The sequence below is a fragment of the Myotis brandtii genome, unplaced genomic scaffold, assembly GCF_000412655.1.
Source record: "Myotis brandtii unplaced genomic scaffold, ASM41265v1 scaffold95, whole genome shotgun sequence".
Lineage (NCBI taxonomy): Eukaryota > Metazoa > Chordata > Mammalia > Chiroptera > Vespertilionidae > Myotis > Myotis brandtii.
Window position 1 is genome coordinate 923,500 of NW_005371920.1, and position 23,455 is coordinate 946,954.

Genomic DNA, 23,455 nt, shown 5'->3' on the forward strand with positions numbered 1-23,455 from the left:
AGCTGCAGTTCGCCAACCACTGCCTTAGGGGATTCAGATAGGAAGGGTCATCTAGATTTTGGAAGATGCTTGGCTCATTCCCGACCTAAGTCAGGGACTCCCTTCAATCACACTAAGGATGAAATACTCCAAAGGCTCTGCTTGGAGGAAAGGAGGTCAGAACGATGGCTACAGCTTCCTGAGTCAGGGCTAACCCTTGCAAAGGCCCTGCATGGAAGGGCCTACTCATCTGGCAGATGAGGACACTGAGGCTCAATGTCAGTAATTAGGTGGCAAAACCATGGCAAGAAGCTTTGCCTGACTCAAAGCCTTTTCATTTATACTAAGCTGCCTTTCTCTCCAGGGAAAAGTAAAACGCAAAGCAAAACCCAACAAGAAGAGTATCCTATAGGCTCCTTCAGCACTTTCAGTATTTGGTTTCTAAGAATCTATGTGCTAGGAGAGATTTCTCCTTGCACCTCATGAAATCCTCCATGTTATGATTTATGCCCCCTTTCTCTTCTGGACACCAGAACACAAAACCAGTATATAAACCCAAGTTTGGAAAAATAAAGCCATTGCCCATCCCCGCATGAACCCTGAAGCCCTTTCTTCTCCAGGCTGGACAAACCCCAGCCTTTTCTCCTGGCCGTAGCCCAGGTGTGGGAACCAGACCTCAGGAGGGGCGGGAGAGTGAACACATGGCCAAAGGGGCCAGGACGCCAAGGCCAGCCTGAGGGCAGCGATAAGGATGTAAACAAGGAGACTGGCACAGACAGGCAGGGAAAGATTAGCCCAGCTGGCAGTGGCCAGTGGAAAAATGGGTAGCAGTTCAGTGATGTCAAACATGCCAGGCGAGAAGGTGGTGAGAAATGAGTCCTGTCTTTGAGCTCTGAGAACGCCCAGGAGCAAACAAGAGGGAGAATGAGAAAGAAAGAGAGAGAGTGAGAATATAGTGGTTGAGGCATGAACTTTGGTTACCCAGTATGTGATGGGGGCCTATGATGTGCAGGCTTTGAGATCATTATGAAATAATTTAGGTAAAACTCACAGGATAGTATCTTGCACATAACCAGCTCTCAAAAAGTAGTAGTCAATCTCATAGAAGAATTGCAGGAAGAATGATAGATTTAGAACGTCACCATTTTCAATCTCAAATGAAATATGTTCATGAATAAAACCTCAAATCATTAGGTGAAATGCTGATGGGGAGGCTTATAATGGATGGAGAAGGCTGACAACACCTGAATCTGAAACAATTTTAACGCAAAATGAGAGGCGTTCTTTTACAATAAATGAAGGTATTTGGACCCCCTACCTCATGACATATGCAAAAATTAATTCCAACTGCATCATACAACTAAATATGTTAGAACTATAAAACTCTTACATGGAAAACACAAGCAACAAAGGAAAGAGTAGGTAAAGTGGACATCATCATAGTTAAAACATGTTGGGCTTCAAAGGATACCACCAAGGAAGTGAAAAGGCGATCCACAGACTGAGAAAATTTTCACATTATTTACCAGATTAGTGACTTGCAGCTAGAATATATAAAGAACACTTAGGACTCAAGAAGAAGAAGGTGCCCAACTAAGAAATGGGCAAAGGATATTAATAGACAGTTCTCCAAAGAACACATGTGCAATAAACACAGGAATAGCTCCTCAACGTCACTGCCATCAAGGAAATGAAAATCAAAACCACATGGATACCACTTCATACCCACTAGGATGCCTATAATAGAAAGGACAGGTAGTAAATGTTGGTGAAGATGTGGAGAAACTAGAACCCTCACACACTGTTGATAGGAGTGCAACATGGTGCAATCACGTTGGAAACTAGTTGGCAGTTCCTGAAACAGTTAACTATAGAGTTACCATATGATCTAATAATTCCACTTCTCGGTATAAATTTATTTCTGTAAATTACCTTAGAAGGAGGATTAGCTAAACCATCTTAGCCATAAATTAGACTGAGAGTGTGTTCAAGGGGAAAAATTATCTTAATACTAAGTAGAAACCACCTCTCATGGCGCTCCTGAGTACTGTAAAGTTGGGTTGGGAGATTCCTCTGAAAGATGAAGACAAAGGGATACCCTGGGACAGGATCTGGACTTAATGGTTCAGGTTCCTTGAACTCGAATAAAGTGAATAAAGAAATCACTTTATTCAGAATATTTCAAATATAGGATCGAAAGGAGTCAGCTTTATAGACCCCAGAATTCCCCAACGTGCATGCCAGCTCATCCTCCCAGGAGCCCAGGGGAGATGCTGGGACTTGTCATTAGCATCCTGGAATGGGATGGAGGAGGGGCAGGGAATTGCATTCCTTACACTGACTTCTGCAACCTGCCTTTTCCTCTCTGTCTTAGCTCTTGTTTTCTGGATAATTATGAGAGGGGGAAGGGATTGGTAATTGTTTAAGTAAGTCATAGGCTGCTGCTTTGTTTTTTGATTCTTGAGGCAAAATATGTTATTGGAAACCTTTACTGGGGCGTTGGAAAGTCAACAGCAACGTAAATGAATAAAACATCATCCTTGCCCTTAAGTTTTCAATTTAGTGAGCAAGGTGGTAAGATTATACACGGTATTTATAGTACAAGGAACAAGAGTGTGAGCCATGCACTGTGACCACAGGGGAGCGAGATTAATTCTGCAGGGGAGGGGAAGGCAGAGTTGCCGTGAAGAAATGGTGGGCATACAGGGCTTTGGGGCATGCAGAGGATTGTGACAGGCAAATGCATCAAAAATAAATTCCTGGAGGAACAGCAAATATTTATTCCACAAACATTTGTTCATGATAACACCTGGGCAAAAATGTAGAAATAATTATAATCCACAGCCTTCTGAATCGAACCTCCCTGCCCCCCGCCCCGCCACTATTAATACCGTGCAGTGGTTCCCTGGGAATAGTATATGCATATGCCACACTTTGGAATTCTCACTGTTTGTGAAAACTAGGAAGAAATACTTGTTTTGAATTCCATTAGGATTCTCCACTCCTGTCCAGCCTCTCTGTAGATGAGGTAAATGAGCAGGAAGAAGAATTGAAATGACACATGGAAAGTGATTTGGCTAAATCAGCCGTGGGCAAACTACGGCCCTCAGGCCGGATCCAGCCCGTTTGAAATGAATAAAACTAAAAAAAAAAGACTGTACCCTTTTATGTAATGATGTTTACTTTGAATTTAGCTTAATCCACTGAATGTGGGCTGTGCTTTATATATCTGTCTATATATAAAGAATAGTTTCAGAAAAATTTGTCACTCTTTGGCTTAATTGTGAGTCAATAGGCCCCCATTTGTGTGTGTGTGTGTGCGTGCCTGTGTGTGTGTGTGTGTGTGTGTGTGTGTGTATTGGAGGGAGAAGAACTTTGGGCACAAAGTGTGTACGTACTTGTAACAACATGTGTGGAATGTGTGTGTAGAATGGGAGCCTTATAAGTGTGATTTTTTAAGTTGGAGGAGAGTGTATATGGAGAGAAGTGTGTGTGTGTGTGTGTGCGCGCGCGTGCGGCAGGTGGTGGACAAAGGTACAGGGACAGCCAGCCTCTTGGCAATCCAGACAGTGGTGTAAAATGTGAAGTGTTATAAAAGGTGATTGTTTTCCTTTTAGACCAGTACACAGGTCTTTCAGGAGTCCTTGACTTTCTCCTCCTCCCTGTCTTGTTAAAAAGGGATTAGAGTCCAATTAAGCCATTTAATCCCAAGGTAGAGATTCATGTTTAAAAACAAGATTTACAGCTTTAAAAAAATGCATCATGCAAGTTGAGGTTTGTCCTCTCAAGTTGCCACCTGCATGGTTCCAAAGAGTGTTTTCAGCAGAATAGCCAACATGCAGTTCTTAATTACGTTGCCTCATACCTCCAGTCCTTCATGTGCTAAAGTACCCTTCAGCCTGAAGAGCCACATGCTGTTAGAGGTACTTCTGCTCTGGAGTGCCACAGTCGCCCTGGTTTCTTTCCCTTCAGCTGGCAACCCAGTGACCAGGCTTATTAAGAACAGTATTAAGAGCCAATGCTTATTGGGTGCTTAGTATGTGCCCGGCATTGTGCTAAGCACTTTACATACAGTATCGCATTAGATGCTCCATATGAAAACACCCAGGCCTGTCTTCAGGGGTGTGGAACATGTGTAGTCACACAAGGCTCAGTGCTCAGAAGAGCCCTCCACTTGTTTCATACTCTGCTGTTGCCATCTTGAAATTCTTAATCACTTCTGAGTAAGGGAGCTGCATTAGCATTTTTCACTGGGCCCTGCAAGTTATGTAGCCAGCCCTCCAAACACCCAGTAACTCGTAAATTCTTTTTCTTCTTTTCCACATGATGCCCAGTACCTTGCTGGAGGATGGACCAGTAAATTTCAAATTGTGACGCCAGGACCCCCTCTGAAAAATGGGTGCCATTATCTCCTTGAAGGGAAGTTCTCTAGGGGAAAGGGACCATGTCAAGGCTCTTAGCATGGGAAAGCAAAGCATCTGTGAGAATTTGACAAATCGTTAAACTCCTCTAAGCCTCAGTCTTCTCACCTGTAAAGTGGGGATAGCACTAATCATGCCTAATTCACAGGCTGTTTCAAGGACAAGATGAGATCACAACTCTGACACACAATACACTCGTTATTATTACGAATTATGAGTGCTTAGCAGGTACTAAACATCCAGTTTTGCTTGTGACATGGTGTGGATCACTTGACCAACTCCAAGGTGCCCTTATCCCGAGGGTCTGTTTCCTACCTGTCCCAAAGAACTGGGAAGAACATCTGCTTTCTCCACGTGCTGGCTGATCACAGAGGGGTTGCTAGAGCTGATAAGCACTGGGGTGCTGATCTCCACCATATGGCGCCCCGAGGGAGAATGGACCATCCTGTTGAGGGTATTCAAGGCTGTCGTGATGGAGAGCTGCCCGGGCCCCTTCCTCCTGGACCCAGGGCCCCTTCGGAGGCTGGGCGTGTTGGTGGCTTTGCCTCTGGAGGAGGACACCAGGGACAGGCTTTTTGTGCGGGACGGGTGGCGGCCTTTGTTCTTCTCTAGCAGGTGTCTCGCGGTGAGGTTTGGCTGAGAAGACAAAAGGTTTGGTGAGAAGTTAGTCTTCCTGGTCTAATATGACCGACTAAGTCTTACCCAGGCGAGTCTGAAGCCAGTTCAGATGCCACCACCTCACTCGCCATTCCTGATTTGTAGAGTCTACCAATTTCTGTGGCGTAAATATCTACCAATGGTTCAACAACTGGCTAGCAAAATTCCTGAAAATATAGCAACCAGCTCTTGCAGTCTAGTACCAACTAGTTCTAGCACAACCACTGACTGCATTATATTTTGAATACCCTGCCCACCAAGGGCCCACATGAATTCATTTCCTCCAGAAACCTGAAATACGCTGACAAAACGGGGGTCTGTGTGAATAAAACTTTCCAGAACAAGTACTTAAACATGCGTCATTATGACTGTCACCAGTTGCCCTCTGAAACTACATCTGGTCCGTCTCATTATAATTTAGAAATTCAACTATGGAGTAAAAGGGAATATGCCCACGTAAGAACTTTTCAGTGACAATGTGCAGGTGATTAAAATAATCAAGAGAGAAAAGTTTAAAGCAGATGTAGTTTATGTCTCAAGAAGCTTGTAATATTGTGAAAAAAATAATCAAGTAGGGGAGGAAGCATTATGTTGTCCACTTTAAAGATAAGAAAGCTGAGGCCCAGAAGGGGTGACTTATAAATGGCAAAGCCAGCATGAAACAAGCAAATGAGAAAATGTCTGATAGTAATAATGTTCTGCTGTGATAGTGACTGGGGGAGGTGGCTCCTTTAGATTGGGGGATCCAGGAAAACCTGCTGAGAAGGGGACATTTAAGCTGAGACACAGATGGCAAGAAGGAACCAGCCACGTGAAGACTGGGTAAGAACAGGCCAGGCGGAGGGATTATAAATTAGTGGAAAGGTCTTGAAAGGTGGCAGGGGAGTGGGGGAGGGAGGAGGAAGAGGGAGGTGTGGTGGGAGGGTAGTGGCAAGCTCAGCCTGTTTGAGAATAAGACAAGGAAGAAAGAGAGAGGGCTGGAACAGAGCAAGTGAGAAGCAGGTGGTGGAGGAAACCACAGAGACAGGCAGGGGCTGGATCTCAAAGGGCCTGGGAAGCTTCATGTTTGTTTTAAGTGTAAGGACGCCTTTGAAATAATTTAGGTAAAGGAGTGACATGATCTGATTTATGCTTTTGGAAGTTCCTGCTATACTTTGAGAGTTTCTTACAAAGTTAAACACATACTTAGCATCCAACCCAGCAATCCCACTCCTAGATAATTACCGGAGAGAAATGAAAACTTATGCTCACTCTAAAAATGATATGCAAATGTTTATAGCAGCTTTAATCACAGTTGCCAACAAAGCAAGGGAAACAACTACAATGTCTTTCAACTGGTGGATGAATAAACAAACTCTGGCACATCCGTACAATGGAATATGATTCAATAATGAAAAGGGATGAACTACTTGCTACATGCAACACCATGGATGAATCTCAAATGCATTGTGCTAAGTGAAAGAAGCCAGACTCAAAAGGCCACATTCTGTTTGATTCCATTTCTATGACATTCTGGAAAAGGAAAACTATAGGAACAGAAAACAGATCAGTGTTTGCCAGGGGGTGGGAATCAGGGAAGGAGCTGACTACAAAGGGGCAGCATCACCTCGTATTTTGGGGAGCGTTGGAACTACTCTACATCTTGATGATGGTGTGGTTATTCTGAATACATTTACCTAAACATGTAGAATTGGACACCAAAAAGAGTAAATTTTATTGTACGTAAATAAAAATAAATACATAAAAAGGTATTATTCCAGACCAGAAGGAGGGAGACCATTTAGGAATTTACTGAAACTGTTTAGGCAAGTTCTGACAGCCTTCTGGATTAGGGACAATGCCCTTCCAGTCCCCAGAGCACCTATCCCTCCATTGTTCATCCAGAAAGAGGACAATATACACTCTTTGAGTTGAATGAGTAAACTTCTTCAGGGTCATTCACAGCTACAATGCAGTTAATGTTTTTCTGCTTCCACCTAATTGTTCTTTCTCCAGGTGAGCAACACCATCAGCGACACTGAGAAAGGGCCTCTGTGACTCTTGGTTTGCCTTGTTCTCTGCCATTGTGACTAATGGCTCAGTTGGGGAAGGATTGCACATCTCTTAAGTTTGCATCCACTCATTTGAAACAACATCCTTGAGGTTCATTGAGCTGAGCAAGATTCACATAACCCAGGCAGGCCCTGTTGGAGAAGTTCTGACAAGAATGGGTGTGAGCTCAGAGTTTGTTTTGCCACCTTTTTATCCAGGTGCAATTCAATAAATCCAATGCTACATTAACAAGAAAAATCCTGTTTATGCAAAAAACAAGAACAAGACACACACACCCCGTATCACTCTCATAAGAAAGCTTTCCTTCCTTCCAACTGTTTTGCATGGCACTGGAAATGCAGAACTTATTTAAAGAGTCCTCAGCAAGTGCTAGTCTTAATGAAACGACGGAAGTCAGAATCTAAGGGCTGCTTTAGAAAGCTCAATGTAGGTTTCAAGCCATTTTTGAAAACCAGGTTCCCAGAGTAGAGCAGCCACTTGATTATCTTATTCCCCTCCTAGCAATTAGGAGAACAAAGGAAGCAATGGCTAGCTTGATGACAATCTTGAGGATTCTTATAATCACCAATTTCAGAGCTGAAGTGGTGGGGAGAGTATCCAAATGAATAATCATTAAATGTAGAAGTTTTTTGGGGGGCGGGGGAAGGGTATCAGAAGTGGGTAATATCTGATCATTGGTGCCTCTCCCACATGCCCCAGCTATGAAGAAGCTTCTTGAGATAATGCAGGGGACGATGTGAGCTCTCATCTGCAAAAATTTCAGCCTGCCTGTGTGTACAGCTAGACGTTAGTTGTAGCTCATCTCTGTCCTTAGAATCTCAACCACTGTCTTCCAATCAACATAATTGTTCCTCTTTAGCAAATGCTGCTTGACCAAGCAAATGGCTCCACCACCAACCTAGGCACACAAATCAGAAAGGGGGCATGATCCTTAACCACTTCCTCTTCCTACTCCCTACATTGTAAAATGAGTGAAATTTGAACAAGTAGAGAGAATTGGATGGGGTGGGTGTACCTGGTAGGGGCCTCAGCAGGAGAAAAAGCACTGGGAATGAGAATTTATTAGAGATAGAAGACCAGCCTCTCTGGACCCTTCTTCCATCCCTCCTTTCCACTTTTCATCCCTTCCACACTGATACAGTACACGGGGTACAGAGAACCCTGAGACCTGTGCAGTATTCTGGACACTCCATTTACTTCACAACCCGCTTTAACTCTTATGAATGAAAGAATTGGTTCCTTCTCTCCAGTTATGCCTCTGTACTGTCTTTACCCCACTCTCCTAGAGGTCAGGGAGCATGCCTTTTACTTCTTTCATAGCTCCCCACTACTGACTTTTATTGCTTTATTTTATTTTATTATTTTATTGTATTTTTGGTTAATCCTCACCCGAGGATCTTTTTTTCCATTGATCATTTAGACAGAGCAGAAGAGAGAAGGGAGGAAGGGGAGGGGGGAAGAGAGAGAGAGAGAGAGAGAGAGAGAGAGAGAGAGAAACATTGATGTGAGAGAGACACATCAATTGGTTGCCTCCCACACTCACCCCGATTGGGGCCAGGGATCAAACCTGCAACCCTTCGGTACAAGGGCCGACATTCTAACCACTAAGCAATACCGGCCAGGGCACTTTTACTGCTTTATGCCTGGGAAGCACTAATAAATGCAGTTAATTACTGAATCTTCTCCTTTAAATTTGCAATGACCTGCTTCAAGCTCAGGTGAGGCTGAAGGTTACAGAGGTTAGAGACTCCAAGTTATATTAGGTAAATATCCTAGCATGTGTTCTTTCCTCTTTAAAAAAACAAAGAAGAAATATGTGCTCATTTCAGAAGATTTACAAAATACAAGACGGCAGAAAAAAATTGAAATCGTCTAGAGTCTCACCATTTGGTGATATTTTGGTACATTTCCTTTTAGTTCTTTATCCATTAATATATACACATATATTTGTAAAGCTAGTTTTATATAGTTCAATTTGTTTCTTTTTATTGGCAGGAAACATATCACATCAAATTTATCATATGAACCATTTCTAAGTGTACAGTTCAGTAGTGTAAGTAATGGTTGTGAAATTGATCTCCAGAACTCTATCCCGTTAAACTTTATTTTACTTGACAATAAATCATAAACATTTTCCCATAATTCCAAATACTCCGTGATACTGAATATGCTTCTCTAATATTATTTTTAATAAGTATATATTTTCATCACCATTATTTTTAAAAACGAAATTCTAATTGTTTCTTTTTAGATTATTATGTTTTTAGATTATTTCTGTTTTTTTTTACTATTATATCCAATATTATGGTTAACACATGTGCACATTTTATACACATATCTCTGCAAACTTATTTTAATATTACCTTATCATAAACTCTCTGATGTGAAATTGCTGATTCAAAGGAGATGTACATTTTTAACATTCTTGATATGAGTTAGAGTTTGAATATGAGAGATGACACCAATTTACATTCCTATCAGCAGAATAAAAAGGCCCTTGCCCCATACTCTTGCCAGAACTGGATCTTATCATCTGGCATCTTTTCCTAGAGACTTTAGTTAGTTCTGAATAAACCTCAGATCAAATGGAAATTGCTCTCAGGAATCACTATGTTACATGCATCTTTCTGGTAAGCTTAATCAGATGTAGACTTGATGCTCACATACCTCAACAAACAAGATTGGGAAGATGCCGATTTTGTCTCCTAACTTCCCTTCTGCCCAGTTCTCATCCACTCGGCTGATCACAGTGATGATATCATCCTGAAAGACAAAAAGTCTCATGGTCAGCGTTCTGTTTTCAGGTGGTGAAAGCTCTCAGTGGACATCAGCTTGGAGCCCCAGATGGCGTGAGGTACAAGGCATGGAGTTCTTTCATGATTTGTTTACAAAATTTTCCTGCTAGATGATCTTTTTCCATAAAGGGCCAGACTTGGATCACCAAGACACAAGAGACATAGAAATAATTTGGAGGATCAGTGGACTCCAATAGGAAAACTTAGAAATGTTTCTAATTTTTAATCACCAGCAGAATCTGGCCTTTTTGTTTAAATTAATCTGATGAGGAAATCAAGATGAAAGCCTTAGGAAGATAGACGATCTTAGCACAAGGAAGAATGAATTTCATTCCGATTTTGAAGACTCTTCAGAACCTATCAGTATTCAATGTATCAAATGTAAAGTGACTTTTAACTCAATTTTTTCTTACTATAAAAGTTTATATGTAGACTTTTTTATTATAAAAGGTTATATGTAGAAACATCTTAAAATACAGATAAGCAAAACAAAGAGAAAAATTCTATCACAATATAGGTATGATCACTGTTAGCACCTTAGTTAACACCTTTTTCCCTCAGATTATTTTCTATGAAGAGAACACATATATACATGTACATATAAACATACTAATTTTAGGCTAGCCTGTGTGGCTCAGTGGTTGAACATCGACCTGTGAATCAGGAGGTCATGGTTTGATTCCCTGTTGAGGCACATGCTCAGGTTACAGGCTTGATCCTCAGTAGGGGCATGCGGGAGGCAGCCGATCAATGATTCTCTCTCATTATTGATGTTTCTATCTCTCTGTCCCTCTTCCTTACTCTCTGAAGTCAATAAAAATATATTTTAAAAAGCATACTAATTCTTAAAATCTGTTCCAAAACATACACAAATTAATATAGTAAAGTACATAAATTTTATATATAAAGCTTGATGAGTTTTTACATTAACTATATCCATGGAACACCATCCAGATCGAGTTATAAACATTGCCAGTATCTAGAAGGTTCCTTTGTACTCTTCCTATCACCTAACAAGAGGTAACCACTCTTCTGACTCCTAGCATGCCTAGTCATTCTGCCTCTTTTTGCACTTCTTACAAATGTAGGACACATTGATTTTTTACTTAATACCATATCAGGGACTTCTTTCCACATCCATACCTGTTCATCAATCTAAACCTAATAGTCACCTGCTGATCTCTTTGACCTTCTGACCCATGCCCCTGGGTAATTTAAATGAAACTAAATCTAAATTAATTTATTGAATTATATCTTTTCTTAACTTTTCTGTCCTTATTACACTTTGCAATTACATATTTAGTGGTTAGTATTTTTTTAATGCTTATCTATCCCATCAGAACATCAACTTTATGTTTGCAGGGCCTGGGTCTGTTTTGTTCATTTCCGTGTCTCCAGCACCTAATACAGTGGCCTCCCTTTAGGAGTCATCCAATAAATATTTCCTTGTTTTGTTTTTTTGCTTATCCTCACCAGAGGATATTTTTTCTATTGATTTTTAGAGAGAGTAGAAGGTGATGGGAGGGAGAGGGAGAGAGAGAAACATTGATGTGAGAGAGAGACATTGATTGGTTGCCTCCTGCATATGCCCTGACCAGGGCAGGAGATCAAACCTGCAACCCAGGCAGGCACATGTCCTTGACCGGAAATTGAACCTGTGACCCTTTGGTGCGTGGCTCAGCAATGCCCTGACCAGGGCAGGAGATCAAACTTGCAACCCAGGCAGGCACATGTCCTTGACTGGAAATTGAACCTGTGACCCTTTGGTGCGTGGCTCAGCACTCTAACCACTGAGAAGCACTGGCTAGAGGGGAAAATATTTCTTGAATGAATGCATGCATGAATAGATGAATGTGTGAATAAATTGTACAATTTCATGAGATGGAAAACACTAGGGAAAGACCATGCTGAGTTCATGTTTAATTTGGATATACTGAGTTCAGAAAGACCATGCGATTTCCTAGTGCAGTTTCAGCCTCCATACCCTTCCAGAATGAATCAAATTTTCTCTTTTGGTTCCTTGTCATAACTTACCATTTATGTGTCTGTTTCTTCCACTAGTCTGCTGGGTCTGTGATGGTAGGAACAGTGACTCATCACTTTGTTCCCAGTGGAGAGGTTGGCACATGGATGGGCCTACTGAATGAATGAGCTGGTAGAGTAAGTGCCCCAGAGAGGGGCAAAAACAAAACCCCCAAACCCAAAACAGGATGCTCCCTGCCTGTGTCTTCCTCCAGCTGCGTCCCCAGAGCACAGTGTCTAACGCCTGGCACAAAGTGAACACCGAGTAAAGGCTTGTGGAATTGAACTGTCCTTCCTCTGACTGCAGTTGAAATATGGCCTGTGCAGTTTGGGCTACAGAATGACCTTCCTTAGGGGACTCACTTGGAGGTGCCAAGACAAGAATGATCAGTATTTCAAAATGTGGAGGGCAGTGAGGTTATCTAGTAGGAGGGAATGTGAAGTAAATCTCGTCTCTGGCAGTGGTGGAATAAAAATGTCCTACAAAGCAGACCTTTCCCGAGCCAGTGGGACAGTACCACTTCTTGTATTTGATTTATCATAAGCAGCAAAGAATAAAAACCACCCCAACTATGGTTTCTATGAGGAAATTTGAATGTTGAAGGAATAAGAAATACTGAACAGAGAATTAAAGGAGTCTAGACTTTAGTACAAGTATGCAGGCAAAACATTTTTAGGGTGATTAATGTCCTTGGAAAGTATATCTTGTAAGAGTTTTTTTTTTTGAATGATAGACACATACTTTTTAAAAAAAATATTTCTATTGATTTCAGAGAGAAAGGGAGAGGGAGGGAGACAGATAGAAACATCATCCATGAGAGAGAATCATGGATCAGCCGCCTCCTGCACGCCTCCTAGTGGGGATCGAGTCTGCGACCCAGGCATGGGCCCTTGACCGGAATCGAAGCCGGGACCCTTCGGTCCACAGGCCGATGCTCTATCCACTGAGCCAAACCGGCCAGGGCTTGTAAGAGGTTTTTTTGTTTGTTTGTTTTTTAAACATTTAAAAAAATATATTCTATTGATTTTTCACAGAGAGGAAGGGAGAGGGATAGAGAGTTAGAAACATCGATGAGAGAGAAACATAGATCAGCTGCCTCCTGCATGCCCCCTACTGGGGATGTGCCCGCAACCAAGGTATATGCCCTTGATCGGAATCAAACCTGGGACCCTTCAGTCTGCAGGCTGACGCTCTATCCACTGAGCCAAACCGGTTAGGGCTTGTAAGAGGTTTTTTTTATGTTTAAAGGTATAATTATGCTATGGTGTGTGTTTGGAGTGTCTTGAATGTAACATTTACAACAAAATGGTTGTAAATGAGAAGAATTAGGTGATGAGAACTTGGTCGATAAGAATAGCCGTACAGATACATGATAAAGAGGTAAGAACTGTAGTTTTGCAAGCACGCTATCAAATTATGTTTGTAATTTTCTGTCCACATGTCTATTCCTCCCACTACTCTGTCTGAGGTCAGGGACTGGGACTTGTTCATGCTGTATCCCCAGCGCCTGCAAAGAATAGGTGCTCACATGCTGGGATTGTGAGCTGGATCCCCAGTAGGGGGCGTGCAGGAGGCAGCCAATCCATGATTCTCTCCTCATTGATGTCTCTATCTCCCTCTCCCTTCCTCTCTCTGAAATCAGTAAAAATATATATTTTTTAAAATTAAAAAAGAAAAAGAAAAAAAGAATAGGTGCTCAAAGTGATTGTAGAATGATGAATGTATAATGCTTATTCTCATAATTTCAATAGAAAAGGCTTAAGGATTTCTATCAAACTGCTATTAATAGATTTCTCTAGTGACTTCATGTCTATGTAGTTTGAATTATACACACACATTGCATATGCAAGCACATATGTGTGTATGCATACATATATACATAGATATATACACCTAATATAATTTAAAAATATAAACAAATATTAAGCAAACAACTCCAGGTTCTGCACAGTCTCTGCATGGTCACTAGTGACATTGGTGGCTGCCCAGAATCTTACCTTGAGGAAGGTCAGGCAGTCCTGGTTGTCATTCTTGTCCTTATTTCGTAGGTCGAAGTTGTAGAGGGCCCGGCAAAGTGGGGGTGGCTGGGGCAGCTGCTTGATGACCTCCACAGAGCTGGCCGGGAAGAACCCACTGACTCCATTGATCTCCCCCTGGTACCAGTTCTCGTCCAGCTGTCTCCGAAGGAGAATGACATCGCCCTTATTAAACCTCAGGTCACCGGGATTCTGCCCTCGGTAGTTGCATAAGGCCTTTGCTCGAGGCACCTGCCAATAAAACATGTACTTGGCTTAGAGGCTGGAGGAACAGAATGAATCATATTAATAATTAACTACTGAACCCTCCCAATGTGCTACGTGCTAAATGCGGATCATCTTGTGGATCTGTAGACACTGAATGCAATGTTTACCACAAAGTATGTTGTTATGAGTGAGTAGAATTAGGTGGTGAATTGTATGTAGAATTATATAGTAGAATTAGATGACCTGTGGACCGTATCTTTGAGATGGACACTCTAATTATGCCCATTTCTAAGTAGGGTGACTGAGGCACAGAGTGGCTGAATAACTTGCCTGGGGTGACACAGTTGGGAAATGGCAGATATGGGATCTGAACTCAGGCCACCTGAGTTTAGAGCTCCTGTTCTTAACCACTATGCAGGGACAGGGTTCCGGATTTAACTCCACAACTACATGCACTTGAGTGAGTCAGCGACTCCGGGGCCTGGACGAGGACTGTGAATTCTGGCTCCACCTCTTTTCCCTTGTGTGACCATGCTCAAGCTATTTACTCTTTTCTTAAACCACCTTCATTTATAAAATGAGATAATAGTAGAACACCCACCTTATAGGGAGTTGTGAGGAATCAGTAATATTCATAATAGTTTTAGCTTATGGCTTGGTCCATAGTATGTGCTCAATAAATGATCTCCCTTATTATCATCACCTATAATGGAGGGCTGATGATATCAGTTCTACATATTCCTCAGTATCGATGGGAAGAAAACTGGGCTGAAAACTCCCGAAGATAGAAAGTGTTACATGAGGGAGATGCAGCGGAACTTGTCTTCAGCCTTCTCTAGAAACTGTAAACCCCTAGTGTTTGCCTCTCTAGGAAGTGCAACTGACACATCATTAGTCAGAAATCAATCATCAATATTTAAAATTTACCTAAAGAATCATCATTTGTTAAATCTGTTGTCTGTCTAAATCATTATTTCAGTCGAATGCCTTTCTTTTTTTTCCTAATCGAAACGGTTTCTCCACACAGAAAGGACCTCACTCTGCTCTCCCGGAAGCCAGTTTGACAAACTGAAAGTTCGAACAACTTAGGTTTAATGGCAGGCCCGCCAGTGTCACCTGGGATTGTGCTTCACGTTGTGCTTTCTCAGCACTGGGGTGGAACAGTCCCCTCTCCTGGGGGCAGCCTTGCTTTTGTAAGGGGGTGGAAGAAAACATTCATTCTGTTCTTCAAGGACCTTCTGAGGCTGTGGTGTTCATTTGAAAAGGAATTGCAAGCAGTTTAGGGGTAGAGCCAGGACCGGAGCAGCAGCGTCTTGCTGATGGATGGCAGAGAATGCTTTCCTGCTGGTCCCTGGGTACAGTAAGAGGAACCCAAAGGGGTAGGAAACCACAAGAACACAGCTCATCCTCAGCAAAGATGTGCGTACTAGGAGGTTTACAGGGCCGTGGATAAATGGAATTGACTGAATAAATTATGATGCACCCATACAATGGAATACCCTACAGTTATTAAAATTGATGATGATGTTGATCTATAATTAATAGCATTGAGTTACTCAGAATATACTGTTAAGTATAATAGAAGAGGTTAAAACAGTTGTGTAGACTAAACTTTCATTATAAATACATATATATCTTTTTTTACCCAGGGAAAATACTAAATGCTAGATGGCTATCCACCAACATTTTAAGAGGGGTTATTTCTAAGTGGTGAGATTTTTGAATACTAAAAAAAATTATTTCCCTAAGTGCTTAGCTGTGTTTTCTAACTTTTCTACAATAAATTGATTGTATTCCCTATTATAATTGGATAGTAAAAATAAAATAAATAAAACTGAGGAATGAGAAGTGAAAGACATGGGAAAGGAATTTGGGAAGGAAATAAGCCAAGCTGAGTAGGATTGGCAAACTACGCAACCAACTTTTTGGACACATTCTTACCTGAAAAATAAGCAGGTAGATAGATGCTGGATGAGAGCAAAAGATGGGGAGGGGGGGGGCGGTGATCTAAACGGGCTACACTCCCAGGGTTGGCTGTATCAGGGACAAACGTATCCCTCCATATTCCTTCTTTCCAATTTTTTATTGAAATAAATCACTTTTTTTTCCTGGTTACATGACCACCTAGAACAGTAGTTACATTTTCCAGCCTCCCTGACAGCTATGTTCTGGCCAAAGGGGTCTAAGTAACTTTTAGGAAGTGTTTTTACTGAATGAGACCAATTTTCTCTTTTCTTTCCTCCATTTCGCTATGTGGAATGGAGATGTGATGGCTGGGGCTCTAGCTGCCATCCCGAACAGTGAGGAGGAAGGTCACACCTACAGAGGAAAGGAAGTAGTCTGGGTTGTAGAGTCACTACTAAAGTCCTGAACTCAAATTGCACTAAACGCTTAAACCTCTTTGAAGATGCATTGACTCTGCAACCCTGAGATAGCGCCAGTGGTTTTGTTGACCATAAATGACCCTAGGACACTGGTGGACTGTCCAGTGGGAGTTGGAGAGAACACATAACATTACAACGCGTGTTGTCAAACACACTTAATCTCCAGTTTTCTGACACCAAGTGCCAACTGTGGTACTTTCTTCCCTTAGGATGTTAATTCATAATTGTTTCTTTTTTGTTGATGTGTGATACCTTTTCCATTGATTTAAACGTATGCATTACTTTTACTCCACATGGCCAGCAGTACTCATATATTCCCAAGCCACTGGACCACTTGCGTGCATAAATGCCACTGTTTAATGAAGTACGTATATTCAGGCCTGTAAAACGTCACAGTATGAACTTGGGGTACTTCTGCAAATGATTCTGACTTCTGGGTATTTACATGGGCCATGTTGATATCCAAAAGAAAAATGCTTTTTTATTTATAGATTATTTCATTGAACTTTGTAAAATGGTTATCATTAGTGTATTTACTCTGCCCTCCCAAACTCGTCATCTTTTCTCTACCTCCCCTCAGTATAGGTAGGTATCCTGAAAGTGAATCGTAAATTCTATTTTTAACACAAAGACTCTTTTCATCTTCTTTCTCTTCATTCTGGACAACCCCTCCCCTTGTATTCTCAGTTCTACATTCATACCCATAGGACACGTTGCTTCCACGCTGTAAAGGAGGAGGAAGGGATGGGGAGGGAGAGAATCTGAAAAGGGGAAGGGCATGAACAATTATTGCTGTTCTGGCGAGCCACAGAAAAATTTCTGGCATTTGCCCAATTGCACTTTCCATGTATTATCTCAATCATATGATCTCAAAACCCAGTGAAGTAGATGGTACACCCCATTTTACTGAAGCAGCAGAAGTTGTGGGGTGTTTGATGTTATACCGAGAGGTCACACAGCTTGTGTATGGCAGCCCCGAGACTGACTTAGGCTCATTTGACCTCAGAGCAGCCTGGCTCTTCATCCAGCTGAAATCACCTAAGTGTGTATTTCCATCATAAAACTCATTGGGGGGCTCTGTTTTGTAATCAAAATCGGAACAGAGTGTGAATGTAATTTGCTTGCTGCTGGCTGCATTAGCATGAATTATTGAGCTCCAGAGCCCTCACATAAAAGTTAAGCACCTGAAGAGACTCAGCTGGTTGATTCTATCCGGTCCTCAGCTGTTCTCTCAAGGGAAAATGACTCCAAGTGCCACATCAGCAATCACCGTTGTCTTGTTGGTAACAGCGTTCATCACCCATAAGTGTTTTCCCAAGTGCAGGCAGGAGGGGGAAGGGGGAAGTAGGAGTGGAGGTCTCACATCCAGGTTATTATCACACTCTCTCTCTTGGTGTTTTCCGGAAAGTCAGATAATCCAATGGAAGCCTTTGTGTACGTAAGAAGCTTTCCTTTTCTGGGATTCAAAAGACTCAAGATTACTATGCTCCTGTAATGTTCTATTGCTGTGTCACCTCAGTAGGGTCTGAAAGCCACAAGGGCCATGCTTCTTGGAGGAACAATGCATAGAAACAAGGAAGCAGGGCATGTGGAGGTACTCATAGTAGAATTATGTCGGAGTAATTATGAATGTTAGTAGTAAAATTATGGCAAGCATCCCTTCTTTGCTCTTCTGATGGGCATGTCATTCACTCTGGTCGCACCACACACACAGAGTTATGCGGTCCAGGCAGGCCAGTTAGAGTATCCCAATCCCCCTGGCACAGTGGTTGGTACAGGTCAGGCATGTGCCCCAAAGACAGCCAATTAGAATCTTCCCTGAAGTTTGATATATAGATGCCAAGAAGTGAGTCTTACTTTTGGATCATGAGCCTTGAGTGATGAGCTGTGGACTACCATTGGTGATATTTCCCAACCAGTAGACACACCTTCCTGATTACAGCTGCAGAAGGCAGCAGAACCAGAGCTATAGTGAGATAGATAGGTAAATAGATAGGTAACTGGATAGATGGAGCCTTGACAATAACATTTGAATACCTAGATCCAGTTGTCCTTGAAGGATACTCAGTTAAATGAGACCATATCCCCAATGTGGTGTTTATTACTTAAACTACTTGGAGTTATTTTCTGACACTTGAAACTGAACAAGTCCTGACTAACACATATTAAAAACCCAGAAACAACAAAACTGGGTAACAATGGAGTATTCAAATTCAAATAGCAGACTTCAGAACAGCAGGAGGTCTAGCTGGCAAGAGCCCTGAGTTTATTTCCCATTTGAAAATAATGAAGGAGGCATGTGGTTGATAACAGGGTGAGAGGAAAGGAGCCCAAGTAGAGCAGAACCACCCCAGTGAGGCACACAAGGGGAAAAGTGAGCTGGGGGGTGAGAACACAGCCTGCTATGTGCCCAGCTCTTCACCATGCTCTAGTGACACTTCCCACTCATTTAGAAAGGAGTTGGCCCAGTTCTCTCTAGTCCTGGCACCAGGTGAGGCCAAAATCAACATGCTGAGCTAACTGCTTGCTTCCCTGAGCCGGTCATGAGATCACCCATCACTGCAGAATGGAGCCAAGGAAAAACATCCTGGCCTTTGGCTCAAGCTATCATTCACCAGGCTATGAATTTTCTGTTGGAGAATTCCAGACTTGTGGCTGAAGCGCCTCTTTTATCTTTATCTCTGAGCCCTGAACATAAACAAGTGTTTAATAAATGCTTGATGGATGAGTGAATTTGTGAATAATTAAGAAGCATCCAGGAATCACCATTCCTAGAGAAAAAGGATGCATGCAAGATTAATAAATATGACTGATAATAATGATTTGAAATCAGATCTATTGGTATGAGCTGAAAAATTTAAAAAAGGAGAGTTTGGTTATATTTTCCAGATTGCCCTGAACTTTAATAATTTGGTGCTACACACACTCACACAATGTGCAATACTCCCATAAACTCAGGAAACACTGAGTTAAACAAAGCCACACACGTTTCTTTGCTGACCTTCTCAGAAGGTTTACTCTGCTGATGTGATTTTGTATTTGCATCTGGATCACTTTGCAGGATTAGCAGAACAGGCCTGGGGAATGCTGGGTAAGGCAAATGTGACTTCCCCCGGGATTTCACTCTATTGGCCAGACAAAGGGTCAACTGACTGTCCTGGATCCTAACTTCCTAGTCTCTGCTTAGCCAGCTGAGCCACCCCCTTTCCTCCCTCCCCGATAACCCTTTTGGAGTAGTTTGTTGGGGACAATGGAATGTATATTAGAAAGTGCTGGCTGGCCCTTGAGCACGTTTTCCCTTCTCTGCTGAGCAGAGAGAACTCAACAGGATCAGATCTGGCTGCTCTTGGCCAAGCCCAGACCATCTGCTGCCCGGGGGCTTGAGTTCACCAGAGGCACACATTACTGTGATCTTCTCTAAGTGCGAAGCCCTGAATGTGGGCATTCGAATTTGAGGGCAGGCTATGAGACACTCGATGTGAGTTTCTTTTTTTCATAGAGAGTTTTACTTGTTCAGGAAGGTACTAGGGTGCAACAGAACACGGATATTAGAGTCAAATAAGATGTTGGCTTGCTTGCATTCTGGATTTTGTAACTTTGGCCAAATCACTTCCTGATTCTTAGTTTGAATCACCCACAAAATGGGGCCAATGCGAATACTTCTTTGTGCAGTAAACTCAGCAAGTCTGAGTTATACAACTGTGCATGTTCCAATGAAAGTTCTGGCCCTTGACCTGAGAGATAACCCATAAGCCCTTGAAATATCTTGCCTGATCAGTGAGACTTTGACTTCCTGGGCCTTGAGACACACCAGAGTCTAAGCTAACGAAGTGATTTATGGTGGTGGGTGTGGCTCATGCACTATAACCTTGACTTCTAGAGGGGCTAGAGACTAAAGTCAACCACACGGGAAGTCAGTCATGCCTACCTGACCAAAACCCAGTAAATGTCCCAGGACATCCAGTCTCTGGTGAGCTTCCATGGTTGGCAATATTTTATGTGTGCTGTTATGCACTGTTGTGGGGCAAAATAAGTGCTCTCTGCTCTAGGAGAGGACAATTCAAAGTTGTGCCTGGTCTCCCCTGGACTCTGCCCTGTATAGCTTTTTCCATTTCTGACTTAAATCTGTATCCTTTCACTGTAATAAATTATAAATGTGAGTATCACATCTTTGCTGGGTTCCATGAGCCCTTCTAGTGAATCATTGAATCCGAGGAGGGTCTTGGGGACTTCTGAACACACTTTCTCATGGGTTTGTTGAGAGAACTAATGAAATAAACTACATTGAGTAGTTAGTAGAATGCTCAGCAAATAGGAAGTATTCAACCTGGCCAGTGTGGCTCATAGTTTGATTCCTGGTCAGGCACATGCCCGGGTGAGGGCTTGATCCCTAGTAGAGAGTATGCAGGAGGCAGCAGATCAATGATTCTTCTCTCTCTCTTCCTTCCTCTGAAGTCAATTATATATACATGTATTCAATAAACAAGGATACTTAAGAGATTTTTTCCCAAAGGAGGAGAGGGAAGTAATGAATTACTGTTACACTTCTGGCCTGATTTTTCCAACCCTACTTGTTATTCATTCTTTCTTTCAATAATTTTTTTGAGTGACAACTATGCCAAACATTGTGTAGTTGGAGAAAGAAAGATCAAACTTATAAGTAAATAGATAAATATATAATTACAAGTTGCAGTAAGTTTTATGGAAGAAAAGAATAGGGGGGTGAGAGATACTGAGAGTTGGGAAGGGAAATGATGTAAATAAGATTCATATTATTGGCCCTATCTGTGTATCTAAAACTCTATTCTGTTCTGTGATTTTTGTCATGTATTTCTCTCTTTATTTCACCTTCCCCCAGTCTCTGTCTTCCAGTCCTAGGTAGAGAGCTGGGGCATCATAGCACTCCAGTTCTGTTCTTTATCCATCTCCTGACACTTTGAGTCAGTGGGCATAGCCTTCTTTCCTCCCTCTCTTAATAAAATATGAATTAAGCACTACTTTCCCTTAGTTCCAGGATATGCCAGACTTCTTTCCCTTGCTTCCTGCTGCCTCCCAACAGGGTCCTGTAGCAGGAAAAAGGTGAATGAAGCAGGAGTTGACACCAGTGGGCAGAGAAAGAACAACTTAGAGTTGTCAGCCCCTTTAGCATGCTTTCATTTTTCCTCCAAACATTTCTCTGACATTGCTTTGGGGTGATCTCATTCCCCCATCATAGGAGGTAATCCCAGACAAGTTCATAGCCATATCCCTGGCTCCTGACATAAGCTGGTTCTTAATAAATACCTTGGGGTTGCTTTTGAAATGGGTTGGGTGCCAGGTCCCAGAGATGTTCAGTGAGATAGCACTGAAATTATCCAGAGAACCAAAGCATTTCCTTTGCCATTGCTTGCTCCAGGAGGGCCCAGGGCACCTGTGAGGAAAGGCTGGAGGTACTGGCAGCTTGAAGGACAAGGGGAGGAACTATCTCATTCATCCCAGGAGGTAATTCTGCTTCCTTCCATTATCCACATTTCCAGAGTGAGCTTTTGCTAAAGGTGTGGCTTCTGGTACACGAGTCTCTTTCCACATGGTTTGAGAAACAGCCAGATCCACCATGCAGAAGGAAGAAAGATGAGTCAATGACCCTCCCACCCTCACCTCTTCCTCTGGCTTAGGAAAATAAAGCTTTCATTACATGGTCACAGGCTTTCTCCCTCAAGTTGTTTCTTTCTTTCATTTCCACGTAAAGATTTCTGGAGCTGAAGGAGGAATGACTAGTGACAACATGACCAGGCAAACAGTAGAATGTTTCTGATAATGGGGCCATCTGGTCTGGGCGCTGGAGTTGACCTCTAGATGTGATGCTCAGAAACTAGTGTCTTTGAGTGATGCACAGAACCTCAACTGCAAAGAGATGATTTTTTACCTTTCCTTCCAACTCTAAAGATAACAGGATGTTAAGGTGAATGATCAATACTCCAGGAGTATCTTTACAATACTACAGAAATAAAGGTGATGGATTTGAAATGGAACCAAATTGGCAAAATGTAGATAACTATTGAAATTTGAGTCATGGGTAGAAGGCAAGTTATTGTACTATTTTCTCCACTTTTGTTTGTGTGTGTGGTGCTCCTTAGAATTGCTGGTGAGGTGCAGGTGCCACCAGCAGCCCAGACTGCAGTGGTGAGGAATGAAGTGGCTGTGAATGCTCCCAGACCCTTGGGGACAATGACTTTGAGGATGAGGACTAAAGTGGTTGGGCTTGTCTTCTGTTGTCAAAAAAGTTACATCTTGATTTCAAATGGATTAGTCTTCATTGTCAAGACTTGCCTCTCTCTCTCTCTCTCTCTCTCTCTCTCTCTCTCTCTTCCCGTGTGTGTCTCTGTGTGTGCATATTTACACATATTTGCACTTTAATTTGGTGGTAGCATGGGAAAAACCTGCATGACCCTTGTTGAAAGCAGCAAGCCTGGGAAGTGAGAATTCTTCCCTCTCAGTTCAGTTGTCCTTGAAGCCAAGATGTTCATCTCTCTCTTCCCGTGTGTCTCTGTGTGTGCATATTTACACATATTTGCACTTTAATTTGGTGGTAGCATGGGAAAAACCTGCATGACCCTTGTTGAAAGCAGCAAGCCTGGGAAGTGAGAATTCTTCCCTCTCAGTTCAGTTGTCCTTGAAGCCAAGATGTTCATCCCAGGACCTTCTGCAATTTATCTGCCTCTTTTAAATAAAAATTCAGATCATTCCTTTCATTTATACCAAATGGAACAGATATAACCTTGGAGAAAAAATACCTTGCCTGCCTATAGAGTTGGACCCCATGTTAGGAGTGAGTGTCTCTATACCAGAAAGATGCTAAAGATCCACATGTCATCTGTCCCACTAGACGCAAGGTCATATTTTCAAGTAGAAAGCTTGAATT

General features: G+C 42.2%; 1 protein-coding gene across 1 annotated transcript in view; it reads right to left on the minus strand.

Annotated features, from left to right (window-relative positions):
* The window catches only part of SH3RF2 (SH3 domain containing ring finger 2), a 99,574-nt gene that overhangs the window by 35,520 nt on the left and 40,599 nt on the right, over positions 1-23,455 (minus strand). Inside the window, exons 3-5 of the mRNA XM_014533146.1 lie at positions 13,925-14,194; positions 9,777-9,872; positions 4,716-5,036 (exon numbers count right to left, since the gene is read on the minus strand). Coding sequence (XP_014388632.1) covers positions 4,716-5,036; positions 9,777-9,872; positions 13,925-14,194 — 687 coding nt within the window. The remainder of the gene's footprint in view (positions 1-4,715; positions 5,037-9,776; positions 9,873-13,924; positions 14,195-23,455) is intronic.